General features: G+C 44.3%; 2 protein-coding genes across 3 annotated transcripts in view; one reads left to right on the top strand and one right to left on the bottom strand.

The window, feature by feature from the left end:
* The window catches only part of stmn4l (stathmin-like 4, like), a 100,069-nt gene that overhangs the window by 44,502 nt on the left and 36,613 nt on the right, over positions 1-18,954 (bottom strand). The gene's annotated exons all lie outside the window — the stretch shown is intronic.
* emilin1b (elastin microfibril interfacer 1b) overlaps positions 574-18,954 on the top strand; it is a 29,239-nt gene continuing 10,858 nt past the window's right edge. The window contains exons 1-9 of one of the 2 annotated variants that reach the window (XM_070555067.1): positions 574-1,008; positions 5,690-5,815; positions 5,903-6,120; positions 7,023-7,249; positions 8,609-8,782; positions 10,808-11,698; positions 12,039-12,351; positions 14,526-14,741; positions 14,826-15,074. In XM_070555067.1, the coding sequence (XP_070411168.1) occupies positions 869-1,008; positions 5,690-5,815; positions 5,903-6,120; positions 7,023-7,249; positions 8,609-8,782; positions 10,808-11,698; positions 12,039-12,351; positions 14,526-14,741; positions 14,826-15,074 (2,554 nt within the window). In that variant the 5' untranslated portion in view covers positions 574-868. Of the gene's footprint in view, positions 1,009-5,689; positions 5,816-5,902; positions 6,121-7,022; positions 7,250-8,608; positions 8,783-10,807; positions 11,699-12,038; positions 12,379-14,525; positions 14,742-14,825; positions 15,075-18,954 lie in introns of both variants that reach the window. The other variant, XM_070555066.1, reaches the window with a different exon arrangement.

Raw genomic sequence — 18,954 nt, 5'->3', positions numbered from 1 at the left:
GGGTTCCGGTTCTGTTTTGTTTTTGTTTGCTTTTAACTGACCCCACGAGCCCCTGAATGTGTTTAATTTTTTCAGCCTGTCAGATTTGTATCTGCTCACCAGGACAGATGGCCCTTCAGCCTCAGATCTGCAGCCCCACAGGAACCAGAACTGCTCCTGAATCTCCACAGATAAAATCTAATAGAGTTTTATTGTTTAGGGTTTGGTTCCGACACAGTTACGCCCTGAACGTTTTCACTCCTCTTGTGAGAGGAACTCGAGATGATTAATGGACCTGATGTTGGTGACGAATACACAGGCCACTTTAGCATCAGCAGAACTCAGCCGAACCGGACCTGTATGTGTTGAGAAGAGAACTTTTCACTATTTCCAGATGTTGAGATGCTGGACATCAGGTCGGTTCTGCTCCCAACACTTTAATGTTCTGATAAAGAGTAAACAAACACCCGAACTTCCTCTCTGGACCCGGTCCCGGTTCGGCTCAGGTGTGGCCGCGGAGCAGCTCTGGTTTCTCCTCCGGGATGGGCGGGGCCAGTGATGAAGAGGAGGAGCAGCTGGTCTCGGATCAGTCTGTCGCAACTTTTCCTTTTCTTTGTTTCACTGAGGTTCTGATGGACCGACGGGAGATCACTGAACCGGGCCGAAGAGGGTTACAGGTGGGTTAGAGGTGGGCTGGACTGGTATCAGAACATTCCGGATCATCCTGCAGGTCTGGACTGTGTTTGGGTCAGAGTCCAAGACCATGACCCGGTAGGACGGTCTTCATGGAAACTTGGTTCCTCTTCCATGGATCTGAGATGTTTTCCCGCCAGCTGATCAGGCTCTGATCAATAATCAATCATTTTTATTAGCTCGTGCGTTGATCAGGATGGGCGCGCTCCCGTTGCTATTGCTCGCGCTCTGGATCTGCGGACACGCCAGGAGCACGTTCCCGCTGCGACCGGCCTACAACCTGTACGCTAACGGGCACGCGCAAGCCCATGGAGTCCGCGCATCCAGCCGACACAGGTATGATGACACGTGAGCACTGGAAGGATGATGGTGATGATGATGATGATAATAAAGATGTTGATGATGGTGATGATGATGATAATAATAAAGATGTTGATGATGGTGATGATGATGATAATGAGCAGTAGCTCAACAGGTAGAGCGGGTTGTCCAGTAATCGGAAGGTTGCAGGTTCGATCCCGGGTCCGGACTGAGAATTCTGCTGTTGAGTCCTTGGGCAAGACACCTAACCCACCTTGCCTGCTGGTGGTGGTCGGAGGGACCGGTGGCGCCTGTGCTCGGCAGCCGTGCCCCAGGGCAGCTGTGGCTACATCATAGCTCATCACCTCCAGGGTGTGATTGTGTGTGAATGGATGAATGATACACTGTAGTGTAAAGCGCTTTGGAGTCCTTACTCTGAGAGGCGCTATACAAGTGCGGGTCATTTCATTTCATTCATTCATGATGATGATGGTGATGAAGATGATGATAGTGATGATGATGATGATGATGATGAATCATCTGATGTTTGTAGATCCAAAGCTGAGCCCTGGGCTTCTGGGTTGTATATGTCAGGGTGGTAGCAGTGTGTGTGTGTGTGTGTGTGTGTGTGTGTGTGTGTGTGTGTGTGTGTGTGTGTGTGTGTGTGTACAGGCGCCACCACCAGCAGGCAGGGAGGATTAGGTGTCTTGCCCAAGGAGACAAAGGCAGAGTTCTCTGCCGGGAACCGGGATGGAACCTGCAACTTTCCGATTAGTGAACAATCCGCTCTTGCTGTCACTTAATGGAGTGTGGCCCTGGTTCTGTTTGGGTCTGGTCTCTGTGTCTGATGTCATCATTCCTTTGAGATTGTTCCATGTTTCTGTTGTGAACAGACATGGTAGAAACCAAAACATCAAAGTTTTAAGAAACACCACAAGCCAGGCTCCCACTCTCGAATAGAATAGAATAGAATAGAATAGAATTAAACAGGTCATCTTTGGAAACATGGCTGAGCTGTTATTTTCTGGAGGAATTCAAAGAAAAAAAATGTCATCTGATCCAAACACAGAAACACATTCATCAGCAAACTGATGACATCAGCTGAGGGTTTCATATGATTTCACTCACAACAACCCACAAACAATGAGAGCGTCACACATAAAGCCTAAATCTAATGAGCTGCAGAATGTTGGCTTAGCAGTCCAAAGCCACACGTTTAAGTGCACTAACCCTGAGCCATTAGGCTAAACACTATCCTTGGTTTTAAGCATCACACTTTCAAATAGCTACTCCTTATAGGTCGTGACTACTGTCAGCCTCCACTCCAGTGCTTTTACAACCATATTGCTTTAGTCCCTTATATACTGCCAGAGGAATGTGGCATCATGCTGAAATCACCTGGCATAAACTGACAGTATTATGTTAGGATCTGCAGCTGTCTGATTCTGATTCTAAAACCTAAATAAATCAATGCTCAACAAACATTCTGCAGCTGTAAGGTCGTGAATAATTTGAGTGAATTGCTGCTTTCTTTTACCGAGTTGAGAAGACGGCGGCTCAGGCATTAGGAGATCCCTGTACACAGTATCCGTTCGTGTCAGTCGTGTCGTTGGGCAGGACACTTTGTCCTCCTTGCATGCTGGTGGTGGTCAGAGGGACCGGTGTGACATCTGTGTACAGCAGGGGTGTCCAATCCTGGTCCTGGAGGGCCGGTATCCAGCAGGTTTTGTGGTTTTTCTGCTCCAACAGGCTTGATTCAGTGGTTGAAACACCTGTGCAGCAGCTCATCAGGCTCTGCAGAAGCCTAGTAATTAGCTGCTGATTGAAATCAGGTGTGTTGAAACAGAGTTCAAACTAAAACATGCAGGATACCGGCCCTCCAGGACCAGGATTGGACACCCCTGGTGTACAGCATCCTTGCTTCTGTCAGTGCACCTCAGTACAGCTGTGGCTACAATGTAGCTTATCACCACTCGTGGATGAATGTGTATGTGTGTGCGTGGGTGGGTGAAGGGCCTTGGGGGGTTGTTGAACCATAAAAGGTACTACCATTTAGCGCAAGTGGGATCAAACCAGCAGGCATACAATTACTGAACAGTTTGTTTGAAAGCTGTTAATAAAGGATTATGAAGAAATGATCACAGCAGCCAGCATGTGATCGATGACGCAATGCTCCCTATCTCAATTAGGCAATTATTTGCACCCTTGTGTACCACACACTCAAAGCCTTACTGTGCACTTTGTCCAAGTGCACTTTGCTGAAGACTGCAGGGCGAGAATTGGGATAGGGTCCAAATTGAACTAAAAGCAGTTAGAGTCCTGCTCCCACTCCACTTCAGTTGGTGGCAGTAACAAGTCAAGAAGTGGCCTGCTAACTAGGCTACAACAAAGCAACTAGGAGTGGGGGAAGAGAGAAAGATGGTCATCAGACAATGTGGAGCTTATGAATGAACTAGGATGCAAATAAAAACAAAGCAAGCATAACCATAGTGCCACCCAAGTGCCCCACCTAGGCCACCCCATTTTAAAAGGACCGGACGCACCGCTGGCTGCGTGCTGATGCTAACAGTTAGCTTCTACTAGCCAAGGCAGCCTCTGTATTTTCCAGGACGCCAAACCATCAACAGCAGCCTTCCCCTTCGTGAGTCAAGTTGGATGAGTACATGAATGTTAAGTGACGGTGTGACACAGATTTGTGAGTTTTACCGTCTATTTTTTTATCAGAAGCTAATGCAGGAGATAGGTGTAGGTGTCATGACTCAAGGTAAGTGCCTAACCCAAGACATGCAGAATCAACACACGTAGTCCAAAGCAGTAAAGTAAAATGTCTTTATTGTAAAAACGGGAACTGAAACCACACAGGGAAGTCCTGTGGGATGAGCAATACGGCTCGAGTCTCTGAAGTGCTCAGGTTGATGAGGAGATGGGAGGAAGCCAGGAAGGACGCTGGGCAGAGGGTGAGAGGTCCAGGAGAGGCGAGGTAGCAGAGGGAAGCCACATAGGAGCAGCGGAGGAGGATGGGACGTGATGTGTGTTATCCAGGGAACGAAGACAGCGAAGGTGAGTAGATGAGGAGAGGATCCTGAGTGGAACAAAAACCAGGCGTGAGGGATAATCCAAATCGTAATCCAAGAACACAATCCGAGGTCATAAATCCAGAGGTCAAACACGAGTCAAAACACGAACAAACTAGATCAAGGTCAAAGGCTGGTGCTACCTAAACTGGTGCAATGATCCGGCAAAGTGATGTGTCTCCATCCTCCTTTTGAACCCGCGTCCCTGATTGGGAAATCTCCTGCAGCTGCCGCTCCCCCTGCTCCTCACCTGTGGAGAATTAGCTTAGAGTCTGGTGAGAGGAGATGGTGTGGCTCACCTCTGCCCAGGAACATGACAGTAGGAGACTATTTTCATGTTCAGCCTGCATGAAAAACTCAGAGTGAAAGATCATAAAAAGGAATAATCATTAAAAATTTTATTTAGTGTTCCACACCAGAGGCTGACCAGCACTGACGTCTCTAACTAGCCTGGTTTTGTACAGAGTGCAGAATGCTAAGCTCTCCCAGTAACTCAGAGTGTCCCCTAAGGCTAGATCTTAGGTCCAACATTATACTCTCTCTATTAATAATATTGCTGGTTCCACGGGAAACTCATCCATCCACTTTGTTTAAACATACTGTATATGCAATTCCGTAGCGAGCACCATGCTACAAAGTTAAAAGGTTTACAGATCAAGCGCTGAAGGGATGGATGGGATGAGGGAAAGCTTAATCTGGGAGATTTGGTTGTGGATGCTTGAGTTAAGACTCAGCGTGGAGGACAGTCTTTGGAAACAACCTTTGTGAGCCTGCTTTAAACACCCCAGATGAAATCTGAAATGAGAAAGAGGATTTGAAATGAGAGAAAGGCGGAGAAAAGGGGTAAGGGAATGAGGAAGGGGGTGAGGGGAAGAAGGGAAGGAAGTGATGGTAATAGGTGGCATGCACTTGTATAATGCTTTTCTAAGTCAGAGACTTTTACGCTAGTATCAACGGTTCACCCATTTACTGTCATTCGCACACTGATGGTGATAAGCTACCACAACTGCCCCAGGGCACAACGACAGAAGCGAGGCCCGAAGGAACAGGGAGGGACGAGGAAGTCTAACGTTGTAAATATAAGTTAACGTATTAACTTCATGTATTTAACCGCTATCTGATGTCTTATCATCCTTCTCTGTCACAAACAGCTTTAGAGCACAAAGTGGCATGATTTATGTCGCTGCATACCTCACAGAGACTAATGGGCCATTCCCATCTGTACCGGGTCGGCCCGGGCCGGGTAGCCCCAGTCGGCCCCAGCCTGGCCCGGTTGATTCAACACATCCTTGTCTTAAGCCCATGTGGGCTGATTCTACCCACCAATCAGAGGCTTGCTCTAATGGAAGGTGTGAATTTGCTGTCAGCAGTGGGTGTGTTGGCCCTGGTCGGCCTGAAGCAGACCCCCTCGAGAAGAGGGCTGAGAATGAGACTTGGTTGGCCCGGGAAAATACCAGGCCACCCAGATATGTAAACAACCTACGCTACCCGGCCCGGGCCGACCCAGTACAGATGGGAATGGCCCATAACTGCGGAGACAGAATCTGTCTGTTTATCCATCGCTGTGTTTTTATGCATATTTTTTATTGGCCCACTGTCGCCAAGAGCCCAATCATCCCTTAAAATGTTTGTGTGTTCCTCAGGAACTGGTGTGCGTTTGTGGTCACCAAAACCATGAGCTGTGTGGTGGAAGATGGAGTTGAGACCTACGTGAAGCCCGACTATCATCCTTGCAGCTGGGGAAGTGGGCAGTGCAGCCGGGTTGTTGCGTGGGTGAAAACTGTCCTTTAGGTTTAAAGTCATTTATTACACGTTGTGTTTCTGTAGGAACTGATCCTACAACTTTGTCCCCACAGCTACCGGACCTACATGAGGCCGCGCTACAAAGTGGCCTACAAAATGGTAACAGAGATGGATTGGAAGTGTTGCCATGGCTACAGTGGAGAGGATTGCACCACTGGTCCAGCTGGAGGAGCAGGAAACCAGATATCTACCAGCAGACCTCAGCCTGGGCATGGATCTGGAGGTTTTGGAGGAAGCGGTTCTTGGTCCGGAGGCAGTGGAGAACAGAGTGGTGCGATTTGAACATCAGCACGTACTATGCAACACAGCAGGATGAAAAGGAATAATTTGTTACTTTTTCACATTTTTAAAATCATTTTCTTGAGCCAGTATTGGCTAAAATGCAGGGTTAATGAAACACCACCCAGCCTCTATGGCCAGAATATTCCACTTGCAACTTCAGAATTGCTGGTCCGGTCTTTTGGGACTTAGAAAAATGGAGCTGACATGCCTGGCGCTGTGGCCTGGTTCAAGAACAGTTAGTGCACGTTTTAGATCATGAACACAGCTGATTTTAGTGATGAATCACTCCTGTAGACACTAATGAAGGCTGGGGAGACGTTTCATCTGACAGATTAAGGTGTTAAAAAGACGAACGCACAGCAAGGTGATAGATTTTGCTTTTGGTTCCATAAACAGACACTAGAGGGTGGTAAAAGCTAGCGATAAAAAAAACAATTTTTGGAACAGGTTGCATAGGCATGCTAAACGTGATCATTTTCTTCATCCCACATTGTCTACATTAGCTGCAGAAAGGAGAGACAGGAAAATGATCGGGTCAGGAAATATATATTATATGTAATAGGGAAAACTAGCATTTATTCATGTGGCTGTTAGCCAATCAGAAGCAAGACGTTTAACCCCCGCCCAAACTTCTACCTCCTGAAACCCTGAAACAGGTGCATGAGAACTTTTTCTTCACAGAAAATTATTCTCGGGGCGCTCATTCACACTAGAGACCACAGCAGATGTATTGACTAAACGAGTGATCAAGAAGCTTTAACAATTTAAAAGACTGAGGCTTTGGAGGGAGCAGGATGCAATGTACAGATCTGAAGAGTTTTATTTGGACCCTCTTCACATGCTGTCGATGAGTTTTCTTGTATGAAAACCAGGCTGCCTCTTTCTCTCCAGGACGACAGGCAAATGAAAAGTTGAAGCTGCTGGAGGAAAAAATCCAAAGTTTGACAAAGACCTTGCAGGACCTTCAGTCCAACATGAATGAACACTTCAAGCAGGAATCAAACAAACCAGGCCTCGGCAGTGGCGGGAGAAACCCTGCTGATGCAGCTCAGCCAGAGATTAAAGAGACGATTCACAGCATTCAGACCAAACTGGATCAGCTGGACAACCGAACTCAGGTACGTTCATCTTTTCCCAGTCCAAACTGTGGCCTGTGGGACATTTACAGTCATCAGAGTCATTTTAGGAAGAATTAATCATTTTGCCTCTATTACAGGCAGCTGATTCCAGATACACTTTCAATAATTATGTTCAGATTTGTACTAATTTAAAGCCTAGGAAATAATGCAGGTAAATTTAAATCTTTGAAAACGTGATCTTCAGATTTCGCTGGAGCGGTTTGCAGCCGAGTGTGAAGCAGCTGGGATGAGAATCAGCTCCTCTGAATCTGAGACCATGGTCTCGATTCAGGAAAGGGTAGAATGCCTCCTCCGGGTCAGGGATGAGGTCCTGCCCCAGGTGGAGGAGTTTAAGTATCTCGGGGTCTTGTTCACGAGTGAGGGAAAACTGGAGCGTGAGATCGATAGACAGATTGGTGCTGCATCTGCAATGATGCGGGCGTTGTACCGGTCTGTCGTGAAGAGAGAGCTGAGTCAGAAGGCGAAGCTCTCGATTTACCGGTTGATCTACGTTCCTACCCTCACCTATGGTCACGAGCTTTGGGTAGTGACCGAAAGAACGAGATCGCGGATTCAAGCGGCCAAAATGAGTTTTCTCCGCAGAGTGGCTGGGCTCTCCCTTAGAGATAGGGTGAGAAGCTCAGTCATCTGGGAGGGGCTCGGAGTAGACCTGCTGCACCTCCACATCGAGAGGAGCCAGTTGAGGTGGCTCGGGCATCTGGTCAGGATGCCTCCTGGACGCCTCCCTGGTGAGGTTTTCTGGGCACGTCCAACCGGGAGGAGGCTTAAAGGTAGACCCAGGACACGGTGGAGGGACTATGTCTCTCACCTGGCCAGGGAACGCCTTGGGATTCCCCCTGAGGAGCTGGCCCAAGTGGCTGGGGAGAGGGAAGTCTGGGCCTCTCGACTTAGGCTACTGCCCCAGAGACCCGACTCCGGATAAGCGGATGAAAATGGATGGATGGATGGATGGAAAACGTAAAAAGGTTAAAGTTTGGAGAAGGTTCATGCAAAGGTTAAGGTTTTCCAAGTCCTATCTATTGCTGCGTTTGTATCTACAATTAAAAGTGAGACTGTATCGGTTTATTGTGTATCAGATATCAGTTAAAAAGCTGATGCTGAACATGTCTAGTTTCCATTAATGTCTTTGCTTTTTAACGAAAGCTAAACATTAAACTAAAACTGTAGGTCCGGTCTGAAGGTTGCTGGTTCATCTGACCTGTAAAGTGCTATTGCTAAGAATCTTCATCAGTGCTTTTCTACAGGTGCCTCTTTAACCCTGATAAACAAACAAAGCTGTATTTATATGTAAAAGTCATCTCTGCTTACACTGTAGCCGATGGCTGTGCCTTCCAACAGGCTCATGATAAAACACTGGTCAGCATCAACAACCACCTGGTGAATGGGAAAGGCAATGAGCTGGACGGAGGTGTATCTGGAGGAGAACGTGGTAGAGACACGCTGAACTTACTGAAGGAGGAGATCTTGAAAGAGTTGGAGAGGAGAGTCTCGCTGTCCTGCTCATCCTGTGAGGTACCAGGACTCCTATCTGTAATGGTCTGAAAGCAATTTGTAGATTTCACATGACAATGTTAACAGCTTCGTTCACCCGAAGTCCCAAAATGTCACAGAGAAATATCACAAATATGAGTTTACTTGTTGTGTCCAGTAAATCCAGTAATTTACCTCAAGATCTGCTTGTTAAATTACAATTTAAAGTTAAAACCTAGACCAAGCTAAAGCCCAAATAACAAACAACATTTCTGTACAGGAAACAAACGGGCTAAACTTACACGTGGCTCCTTATCAACATAAATGGGCAAAAAAGGGTTTCCAAAACGTGGCATTTCTCACCTGCAAAACCAATTTGGATAACATATTGACATTAATTCAACTATACTGTTAACTAGGGGTGGGACTCTGATTTAATCACAAGCTTTGTAATTAATTAGTATTGATTAAATGCATTTTAATTATTCAAGCCAATTAACCCTGAAGCAGTTATTTCTTTATTACAAACAATGTTAGTGAAGCACAGATGACATACCCACTTTTTAATGAGTTTATTTTTGTAACAACAAGGTCTATTTGATTACTTTGGTCTCATTATAAAGGTAACCAATGTGGGATTTGATGGCATGTGTCAATATTAGTATTTGTGTCTTGGTCTGCGTCGGCCCCTTCCTTTCTTGTACCTCCTGGTGGCCTCCATCCCTCTCTAGATTCCCTTTTGCGTCTCATAGCGCCCTCATGTGTCCTTGTCCTCGTCTCAGTCTTTGTGTCTTATGTGTTACCGGTACAATTATTCCTCCCAGGTTCCGTTTCATCTCATTCCTCCCCAGCCCTTCCAGGTCTTCATTTTCTGTGTCCTTGTAGCCCCCAGCCTCTCAGTCCCCTGCTCTGTGTGTGTGTGTTTGCTTGGTCATTTCCCAGTTCTGTTTATAGGTGTCAGAGTTGTTGTGTGTGTGTGTGTGTGTGTGTGTGTGTGTGTGTGTGTGTGTGTGTGTGTGTGTGTGTGTGTGTGTGTGTGTGTGTGTGTGTTCTATTCTGTCAGTTTCGTGTTTATGCCAGTTTTTTGATCCCCATATATATTTATCTGGTTTTTGGATTTTGGATTTTTGGCTTCCAGCTTGGATATACTCTGTTTTTGGCTCACCTAAAAATAAAGAACTTTTACTTTATCATCATCCTTGCCTCGTGTCATCCTGGGTGCTGCATCTTGGGTCCTCACCACCGCCTCATGACAATTTGTGTTACTGATGAAGTGTAAATGAAAATGGAACATCGTAAAAGTAGTGTACTGAACTGAACACTAGGTGGCAGCAGAGCATTTGTAATATATATAGAGGTGTAGTGTGGAGTTCAGGGGAAGTTCTGCTGAAGGTTACGAGATGAGTGCTGCGTGTATGTTAGTCCCTCCTGCTGTACTAAAGTTCATAGGATAAAGTTACTACCTGCCTGCTTTCCACCAACTAGAAAACATAACAGTAAAAAGGTTGATATTTTCTTACTTTCTTTTTCTTCATAAAGATCAATTTGTCGTGATTAATTAAAGTTTGGAACACATTAAAAACGTTTATATGGTTTTTAGCCCAGGCTCTGCAGTTTCTTCAGAAGTGCAGCTTGATGAATTTCATAGGACATAAATTTAACATTTTCTTCCCCTAATTGGGGGACACTCGGGCTCAAGCGGTCATTTTTAACGTGTTATTTTTTTCTAATTAATTAATTGTAATTAAAACATTAAATTCCCACCACAGGTATTGATTTACAGAAAAAGAGCAAATGGCCATGAGTCCATTTGAGAGCGGCTCCACGTCCTTTCATACGTCCCTGATTTCTGAATGATGTCCGTTTGTGGAGACACCAAGATTCCAGCAGTCAGACTCTAAATTCAGCGGAAAACGTCACAGTGAAATTACAGCCTGATGGGAATAAATGTGTCCTGAAATAACACATTATTTATAATAATCTGCTCCCTTAAGTTGAATTTTAACCTGCACTTAACTTCAACGCGAAAGAGCATAAAGATAAGTCGAGTGCTCTTTTTATTTTCAGGCTGGTGTGAAGGACCTGCAGCAACAACAGCAAGAGAATCGGGACAGGATTCAAGCTCTGGAAAAGCAAATGAATAACATGAAAGTTCAGTATCAGCAGGGCCTAGACAGGCTACGACAGGAACTGGAGCCATCCCAGGGATGCTGTGACGTCATCAATGACCTTGAAAATCGCATCAGTGACTCCGACAACAAGATCAGCTCTTTCTCAGAGAAGTTTGATGTTTTGGTGAACCGCCTGGATACGAACCCCAGTGGAACAGGTGGCAGGGACAACAATGGATTGAGCGGAGGTTTGGGTGGAGGTGACGTCAGCAGACAGGGAGGAGATAACGTGGAGATAGAAAGCATCCTGAATAATCTGCTCAAGGACATGGAGTTCAGAGTCAACAGTAGTCTAACACGAACAGAGAAGAGCTGCTCATACCTTGAAAACACACTAACGGACTTAGTCCATAAAGAAGTGCAGAATGTGAGAACTGTGGTCTTGGACCGGTTTGATGACCAAACTTTCAGAATTTCAGATGTTGAGCTGGAAATCGAGCTGATAAAGACCAAGCTGGACAACCAGGGCAAAAGACTGAGTGGACTGGAGAACATCACTTCTGCAATAAACCAAACGTTTGAGGAGTGTGGTTTAAAAGGGTTGGAAGGAGGTGGGAGTAAACCTGGAGACGACAGAGGAGATGGTGGAATAACAGAAGGTGGTCGACACAAAGAAGGAGCAGCAGGAGGGAAAGGTCCAGGAGGAAACGTACCTGGGATGGGTGGAGAAGATAAAACAACGGAGAAATCTTTGGAGTGGAGAGTAATTGCCAACGAGGATCAGATTCAACATTTCAACACTAAACTCAAAGACCTGTCGGTGTCAGGAGACTCTCTGCAGGATAAGGTGAGATTCAGACCTGTTGATACAAACTCACAGGGCTCATGTTCTGGAGGTGTATAAAAGCAGCATGATGCAACACAAACACACACACACACACACACATGCTCAAACACACACAGACACACTCAGGCATGCACACACACTGAAACCCTAACACACACACAGACACACACAAACTAATTTAAATGTAATATTAGATATGAACCTGACTACGATGTTCAACATACTTCTTTCCTGTTTTCCTTAACTAGATTTAATTATAACAGATTTTACATGATCAGAAAACAGAGATGCTCATATGTCATAAAAAGTGAAACATGATGACATGCAAATAAACTCACAGGTTTTGGACCTGAGCCAAGATGTCCACCAGATCAAGTCTCTAACTGGCGATCACGGAGAACACTTCAGCAGAATCGTGATGGAGGTGGAGCAAATAGGACACAGTTGTGATCTCTGTGGAAAAGTGGAGGAGGAGCTACAGAGGCTGAAGAACCGGTCCATAGGCCAGGAGATTCTGGAGAAAATTCAAAGCCAGCTCAACAGCCTGCAGACCAGACTGGACTCAGAAGAAGATGGCTGCTCCAGCATCTGCTTGCCCCTGCAAGACAAGGTCCGTCTGCTTCATAAAGATGTCCAGAGGTGCACCAACCAATGTAAGAGCAGCCCTGACACGTTCACAGGTCAGAACTATCAAATAAACCTTCTTTTAATCCTCTGTCCTCAGAATTGTAATGACCTGATCTTTCATTATCTTCTAAGTCAGAGTTCAAATGAGCTCATTTCAGTTGGGAGCCCAGAAGCCAACAACTCAGGAACATAGTCAACCGTCACATCAGCCAACACCTGGGAAAATGTCAGCCCTCCCCAGATTGGTTTTAAACACAGAACATGACAACATTCACTGGACTCACAACACAAATAAGCTGCTTAAGATAAATCTCCCCACAAGCCAGAACAAACAGGTGGAGACCGGAAATAACCGGATCCTTTCCAATGGCGTTCACTCCAGCACAACTCCGTATGACTAATCCCTGAAGATGAGCAGGAAGCACCAGGAGATGCTTGACTTAACCTGCAACAATATCCCAGAAGGCTAAAATTATGAGCTCATCCAAATGATACATACTCAACAATCACTCATCATGACAAAGTCATGCGCAGCAGGGAGCAGAACCTGCTTAAATGATACAGGCAATGCAAAAATAACAGACAAGCCTGTGTACCCGTAAACCATACGGAGACATGGTTAAAAAATTCTCGGTGCAAAACCGAAGTCACATCTAGTTCCAAATATTTCCCAAAGTAAACGAGTACCCTGCCAAAAGTCCCCCTCCAAGCATCTGTCGAACCCCTAATGAAAACCTTCACACTATTGCAATTAATCATAAAATAGTTTGATTTCTTTCACCGTGTTTCTGAAATAAACTCTGTATACGTTTTGTTTCCTCATAAAAACATTACTGTGTCAAACTGATACAGCAGTTGGTGTGACGCCCCTCTGTGTCCCACATCGACATATAAATATTGGACAATGGGTTTCCATAGACTCCAATAACACGTTTTTGAGGGCAAATGGGAGGTGGCCACCACCGCCATTTTGACCGTGTCACAGGTTCCGTCAAGCCCAGACAATTCCACAAAAGGGAAGAGAGGTGGAGCTGAGGGTGGGGCTGTAAGGCTGGGATCAACTGACGACACCCGGTCGAACTAGCTACAAGCTAACCTGAAGCTAACCCAAAGCTAATGCGGAGGTGGGAGCTAAGCTAACGGAGGTAGCAACCTAGCTACAGCCGGAGTTTGTGCACAACACCAGAGCTTCTGAGTCAGAGATACGCCGGGCTGACCGCTGGGTAAAACTGGGTGGAACACAGAGGTCTCCCGAAAGCTGCTGAAAGCCGTCAGCCCGCGCAGCAGACAGAGATGCGCCGAGCTGCGGGAAGGGGAGAAGAGCTCCACAAGCCGATAGTGGGAACCCAGCTCCACCAACATCTTATATTTCAACCCATTTTCTAAAGTGCAGCATTATGTTAAATGCACTGGGTTTTACCCTATTACATTTAAATTTCATGGGTTAAACAGTACATGTTAAAATCTAAGCTCAGCTCGGCAGTGACCTAAAATACATAAATATAATTTTACTTACCCAAAAAAATGAAGTGGAGACTCCTTGGGCGTTCTATTAGTGCAATTAATGCCACAGCAAGTCATTTTGTCCAACAATTGCACAAAAAATATCCAAACAAGAATACACAGACACAGAGACTCAAAATCCCGGAACAGTTTCCAAGCCACACCGAGGCTCTACTGAGGCCTTTCCATGGAGCTAGCTCTGTGGTCACGTGGGTCTGATGCTCATTAATTATACAGAATTTTAGGCTTTTAATACACTTAAACAGAAGAGTGAGAAAAAAAATCACCCCCTCAGAGTTGTCATGAATGTAAACTAGATAATTTAAACCAAAAACATGTTTTGGTACCAGGCTGTAAACATGTTTATTTCTGCTGTGAAATTGGTATTTTTAACATGGGAGTCAATGAGGATTTGCTCGCTTCTGACACCAGCCCCCAGCGGATGTGGGTGGAACTGCAATTTTTGGTACTTCTGGGTTGGCCTCAATTTTTGAGCCGCATTGTGGGGGCTTGGTGTCCCATAACGCGGCTGTGCGCTGCCCTTGATTGCACAGAGTGTCTACGGACACCGACTCAAGCAACAAATATTAAAATAACAAATAAAACTCAAAGTTTGTGACTTTGGTAATACTTTATGACATTTTGTGTGATGATGCACGAATGTTCTTTAAACAAGATGTTCTTCACATCCCAAAAGGTGGTTCTGGGGGTGTCGGTGGGCACGGTACCCAGTTGGATGCAGAGAAACCGTTAGATGGACACAGTGTGATTGAAGGATCCTTAAACAATAACCAGCTGAAGACACTACAAGGTGAAATATCTGAGGTCATCCTCACCTTCAGCTCCATCAACGACACCCTGAAGGGCCTCGAACACACAGTGCAGAAGCATGGAAGTGTGATAACTGACCTTGGTGAGCTGGATTCAGTAAATGCATTCATCTTCATCCTTAAAAAAACTCTTTCCTTAACTTCCTTCACCCTCTCATCCCTTGCAGGAAACACCAAGGACAAAATCATTTCTGAGCTGGACAAAATTCAGCAGGAGGTGACAGAGCATATCGTGGAGAGTCGGAACAGTCTGGATAAGATGAATCAGGATGTCCGTCGATTCGAGAGCATGCTGCTGCTGGAGTTGGGAGATTGCAAAAGGTCCGGAGATGGGCTGGAGAAGAGATTTTCCAAGTTGGAGGGAGTGTGTGGAAGACTAGATGGTGTTTCGGGCACCATCTACAAGATCAAGGATGGTCTGGATTATTTTGATTTAATTAATATTGCATTTCTAACCCTAACCATAAAATATATAAGTAAAGCAGCGAGTGTAAATGTTCTACTCTCACTCAGAGTTTGCATGGTACATCCAACGCACATTTGAATAGCTCCTTTCTAAGTCGTGGACTCCAAAGCTCTTTACTGTACAATCATTAACACACACATTCAAACACTGATGGCGATGAGCTACATCGTAGCCACAGCAGCTCTGGGCAGACTGGCAGAATTCACTGGTGTCTCTTACCCCCCACCAGCAGGGTGAAATGTCCTACCCAACACAGGCAGAGCTTGTGTTCAAGCCCACAGGTTACAGGGCCATCTCCTAACCCCTGAGCCTTCACTGTCACCCTAATACTTGGAGCTATTGCATTCATTTTGGTATGTGTTACAAGTAAGTGGTCTAGGTCCTGGCTCCACCTGACCTAAAACACCTCAGCAAAGCAGAATACTTTTTTGAATACTTAGAAATTAGCACAGACCGGGGCAGAGAGAGGGCATTAATTTAGCTCTAAAGGAAGAAATAAGATAATGACCTTTTTTTCTTATACTTTTTTCATAGCAGTTGTGGCGTGTTCCACTGTTCATGTTCCACCGAGGCATCTGTTATCCATTTGTTAGCCGTTTAGCTAGCTGAGCAAGGATACATGGGAGGTGTCTTGTAGCCTGGCCTCGGTCAAAAATTTCCCAGAATACAGCGCGGTATTTTCAAAAGGATGGCGGATCAGAAGCCGGCGGCTACTTCTTATGCAAATTTCTTTCTTTCTTTCGGTCTTTATTTTGGTTTATAGCATTAACATAAAATTTTTCTTTTCAAACAAAACAACAATATTAACAACTTGAATTTAAACCAAAAAAGGAATCAAAACAAAAAGAATTTCAACTTTAAATGTAAGTCAACTAATTGCAGCTATAGGGCTGATGCCTGAAATGTGTTTTTTAGATCCAAAGCAGTTCGCTATGGTTGTTTAGCTGCTTAGTATTTGCAGCTTCAGTGGCTAGCAGGTAGTAACTCACTCAGATATTTAATTTAACCAATACACAATTTAAAAAGTAAAAGGCTCATTATATATTTATATTGAAACCTATACGTATAAAATATAACGTGATGCAACATGATTTATACTGAAACTAATACTTATAAAACATAACGTTGTCTCCCGTGTCACGTGACGTTACGTGACCACCGTGGAAGCCGCGGTCACGTGATGCAGGTCTGTTCCATTTAATGTTTTCTTCGACCAAGGAAGGACAGTGTCCTCGTAAGCAAGGCACCTGGCCTCACAAGACAGGGGGTGTTTCTCAATGTCAAGGCACCTGGCCTTGCGAGGCGACGTCTTACGAGGCCAGGCGCCTTACTTACGCGGACACTGTCCTTCCTTGGTCTAACAAAACGGTTAAATAGAACAACAGACCTGCATCACGTGACCGCGGCTTCCACGGTGGTCACGTAACGTCACGTGACACGGGAGACAATGTTATGTTTTATACGTATTAGTTTCACTATAAATATATAACGAGCCTTTTACTTTTAAAATTGTGTATATGTTTATTAAATTAAATATATAAGCGAGTTACTACCTGCTAGCCACTGAAGCTGCAACTACTAAGAATCTAACCAACCATAGATAACTTGTTTGGATCTAAAAAAAAACATTTTTAATTAGTTGACTTACTTTTAAACTTGAAAATTGACCCCGAAGTAGCTGCCGGCTTCTGATCCGAAGTCCTTTTGAAAATTCCGCCGTGTATTCTGGGTAATTTTTTACCAAGGCTAGGCTACAAGACACCTCCCGTGTATCCTTGCTCAGCTAGCTAAACGGCTAACAAACAAAGAACACATGCCTTGGTAGAACATGAACATTGGAACACGTCTTGGCGGCTCCCGATGACATATCTCCTAGGCAACTGGGGTGGGGCCAAGACATCAAGGCAAGGTTCCTTGGCATTGAGAAACACCCATTGTCACTTTAAAGTGACGATGTGTAGTTTTTTCCATAAATTTCTGGAAGTATCTATCGAAATGTTGCTAAAAATAATTAAATGAGGCCCAGTTGTTGAAAAATATTGACAGTTTTGTAAAATATAACCATAAAAATCTGGTCTAAAGTACATAGGAGCGGGTCTCTGGACAACGCCATATTAGACGCCATGTTTCTTTCTACGGGAGCCTGTGAGAACAAAATGCATTTACTGATTTGTAACAAGCAGTTACAAAACTTTCGTTATTCATAAACATTGTTTTACACATTTACCTCTTCACCTGTAGCCAGTGATGAAAGGGAGTCTGATGTGCTTGCCATTTAGCTGGAAGGTTGTACTCCCAGGGATTTTTTTCCCTAATGGCCATCCATTGATAAGGTCTTGCTGGAACACAAAAATACAGCTTGCTTGCAATGATTTAGGTATGTACCGCCCCCTATCGCCAGGGAAAATGCACGATTTGTCACTTTAACAAACAAATCAGTTCAGAAAGAAAGAGAAGAAAAACAATCCCTAAAATATGCAAAATTATATTTATTAGAAATTATACTTTTGTGAATACTTAGAAATTAGCACAGAATCTGCCAAAACAACTGTTTTTAAGAGATGTGTATAAACTGAAGAAGTTGAAGAAACAATAAAAATTAGATTTTTGTTTTATCTTATAATTAGTTTAATGTAATGATAGATTTTAATTACATTTTATTAAGGACCACAAGACATTAAAAATTCATATCTAGTATGAATTCCATCTTATGGACACTGGGTTATTTAAATCAGAAGATTGGATCTTTTTATTACAGGGACTTTAAAATAACACTTTGCAACAAGACTAACTCTAATGAAGGATGTTCTGTTGGAATATGAAGTGTGAGGTGAATGGTGTGTGAATGATGTCAAATTCAGAACCCTCGCATCCGGAGAAGCAAAGTCTGAGTGGGGGATGATGTTTTGCTCCTAACTGATCAGAGTTTGAGACCCGTAGTCATAAACACATGAGACGCCATTGTGTCGCATCCACATATCCTCAGTGAGACCTCCGTACAGATCCGGATGCCAGGTCCACGGACCCTCCTTTCGGTACTGGAGCCAATGGTACAGCATCACAGCACGACAGACTAGTCCTTGGATTGTCTCCAGGTAAAAAGCGACAGGTGGTTCACAGCATCAAAAAAAGGCCCTCCTTGGGTCAGCGAGTTCAGCTTTTATTCTGAAAGGTATCGTTGTTTGGTTGGTAACAACGACAGATTTTTCCCAGCTTGAATGGTTCCCATCTTAGAAAGAGAAGTATAGATGGCCTGTCCATACTTCACTTAACATGCGGTGAACTCCAAGGGATCTTGAGAAGAGATCTTGAACACTGAACTTAAAATGACGTTGGAACTGTTTTATTAATCTGGATGTTTTTGATTCTGGACGAATCAAAGCTGACAGATTTAATAAACACCACAGAGACTCTGCCACGCTTCAGGCTAGGAAGGTTCTGACTGGATCAGCAACAGCAATGTGTCATGTGATTGTTTACCTTAGTGTGTCAGTGTATCTAGTGACTAAAATAAGTCATTTACTTATTAAAAACATATTAATCATAATATTGTGATTTCACAGATCGGTCACATTGTTTTACTGACTAATAGTTGTTTTGATTAGCTTTATTGATAATAGAGTTCTTTGATTTTGATAAAAGAAAAGAGTCTTCATCTTCTGTCTTCATTGCTGGAAAGTAAACAGTTTAGAAGCAAATGCATGACCTTGAGGCTGTTTCATGCACTCTGGCGCTGTGTCAAAGGGAACAGCGGTTAGAGGATAAATAACCTTGAGCAATAGCTCCTTCATCACGTTACATTAATATTAAATTTAAGTTTGACTGTCTGT

The sequence above is a fragment of the Nothobranchius furzeri genome, chromosome 9 (assembly GCF_043380555.1).
Source record: "Nothobranchius furzeri strain GRZ-AD chromosome 9, NfurGRZ-RIMD1, whole genome shotgun sequence".
Classification (NCBI taxonomy): domain Eukaryota; kingdom Metazoa; phylum Chordata; class Actinopteri; order Cyprinodontiformes; family Nothobranchiidae; genus Nothobranchius; species Nothobranchius furzeri.
This window is presented reverse-complemented; position numbering and strand designations above follow the sequence as displayed.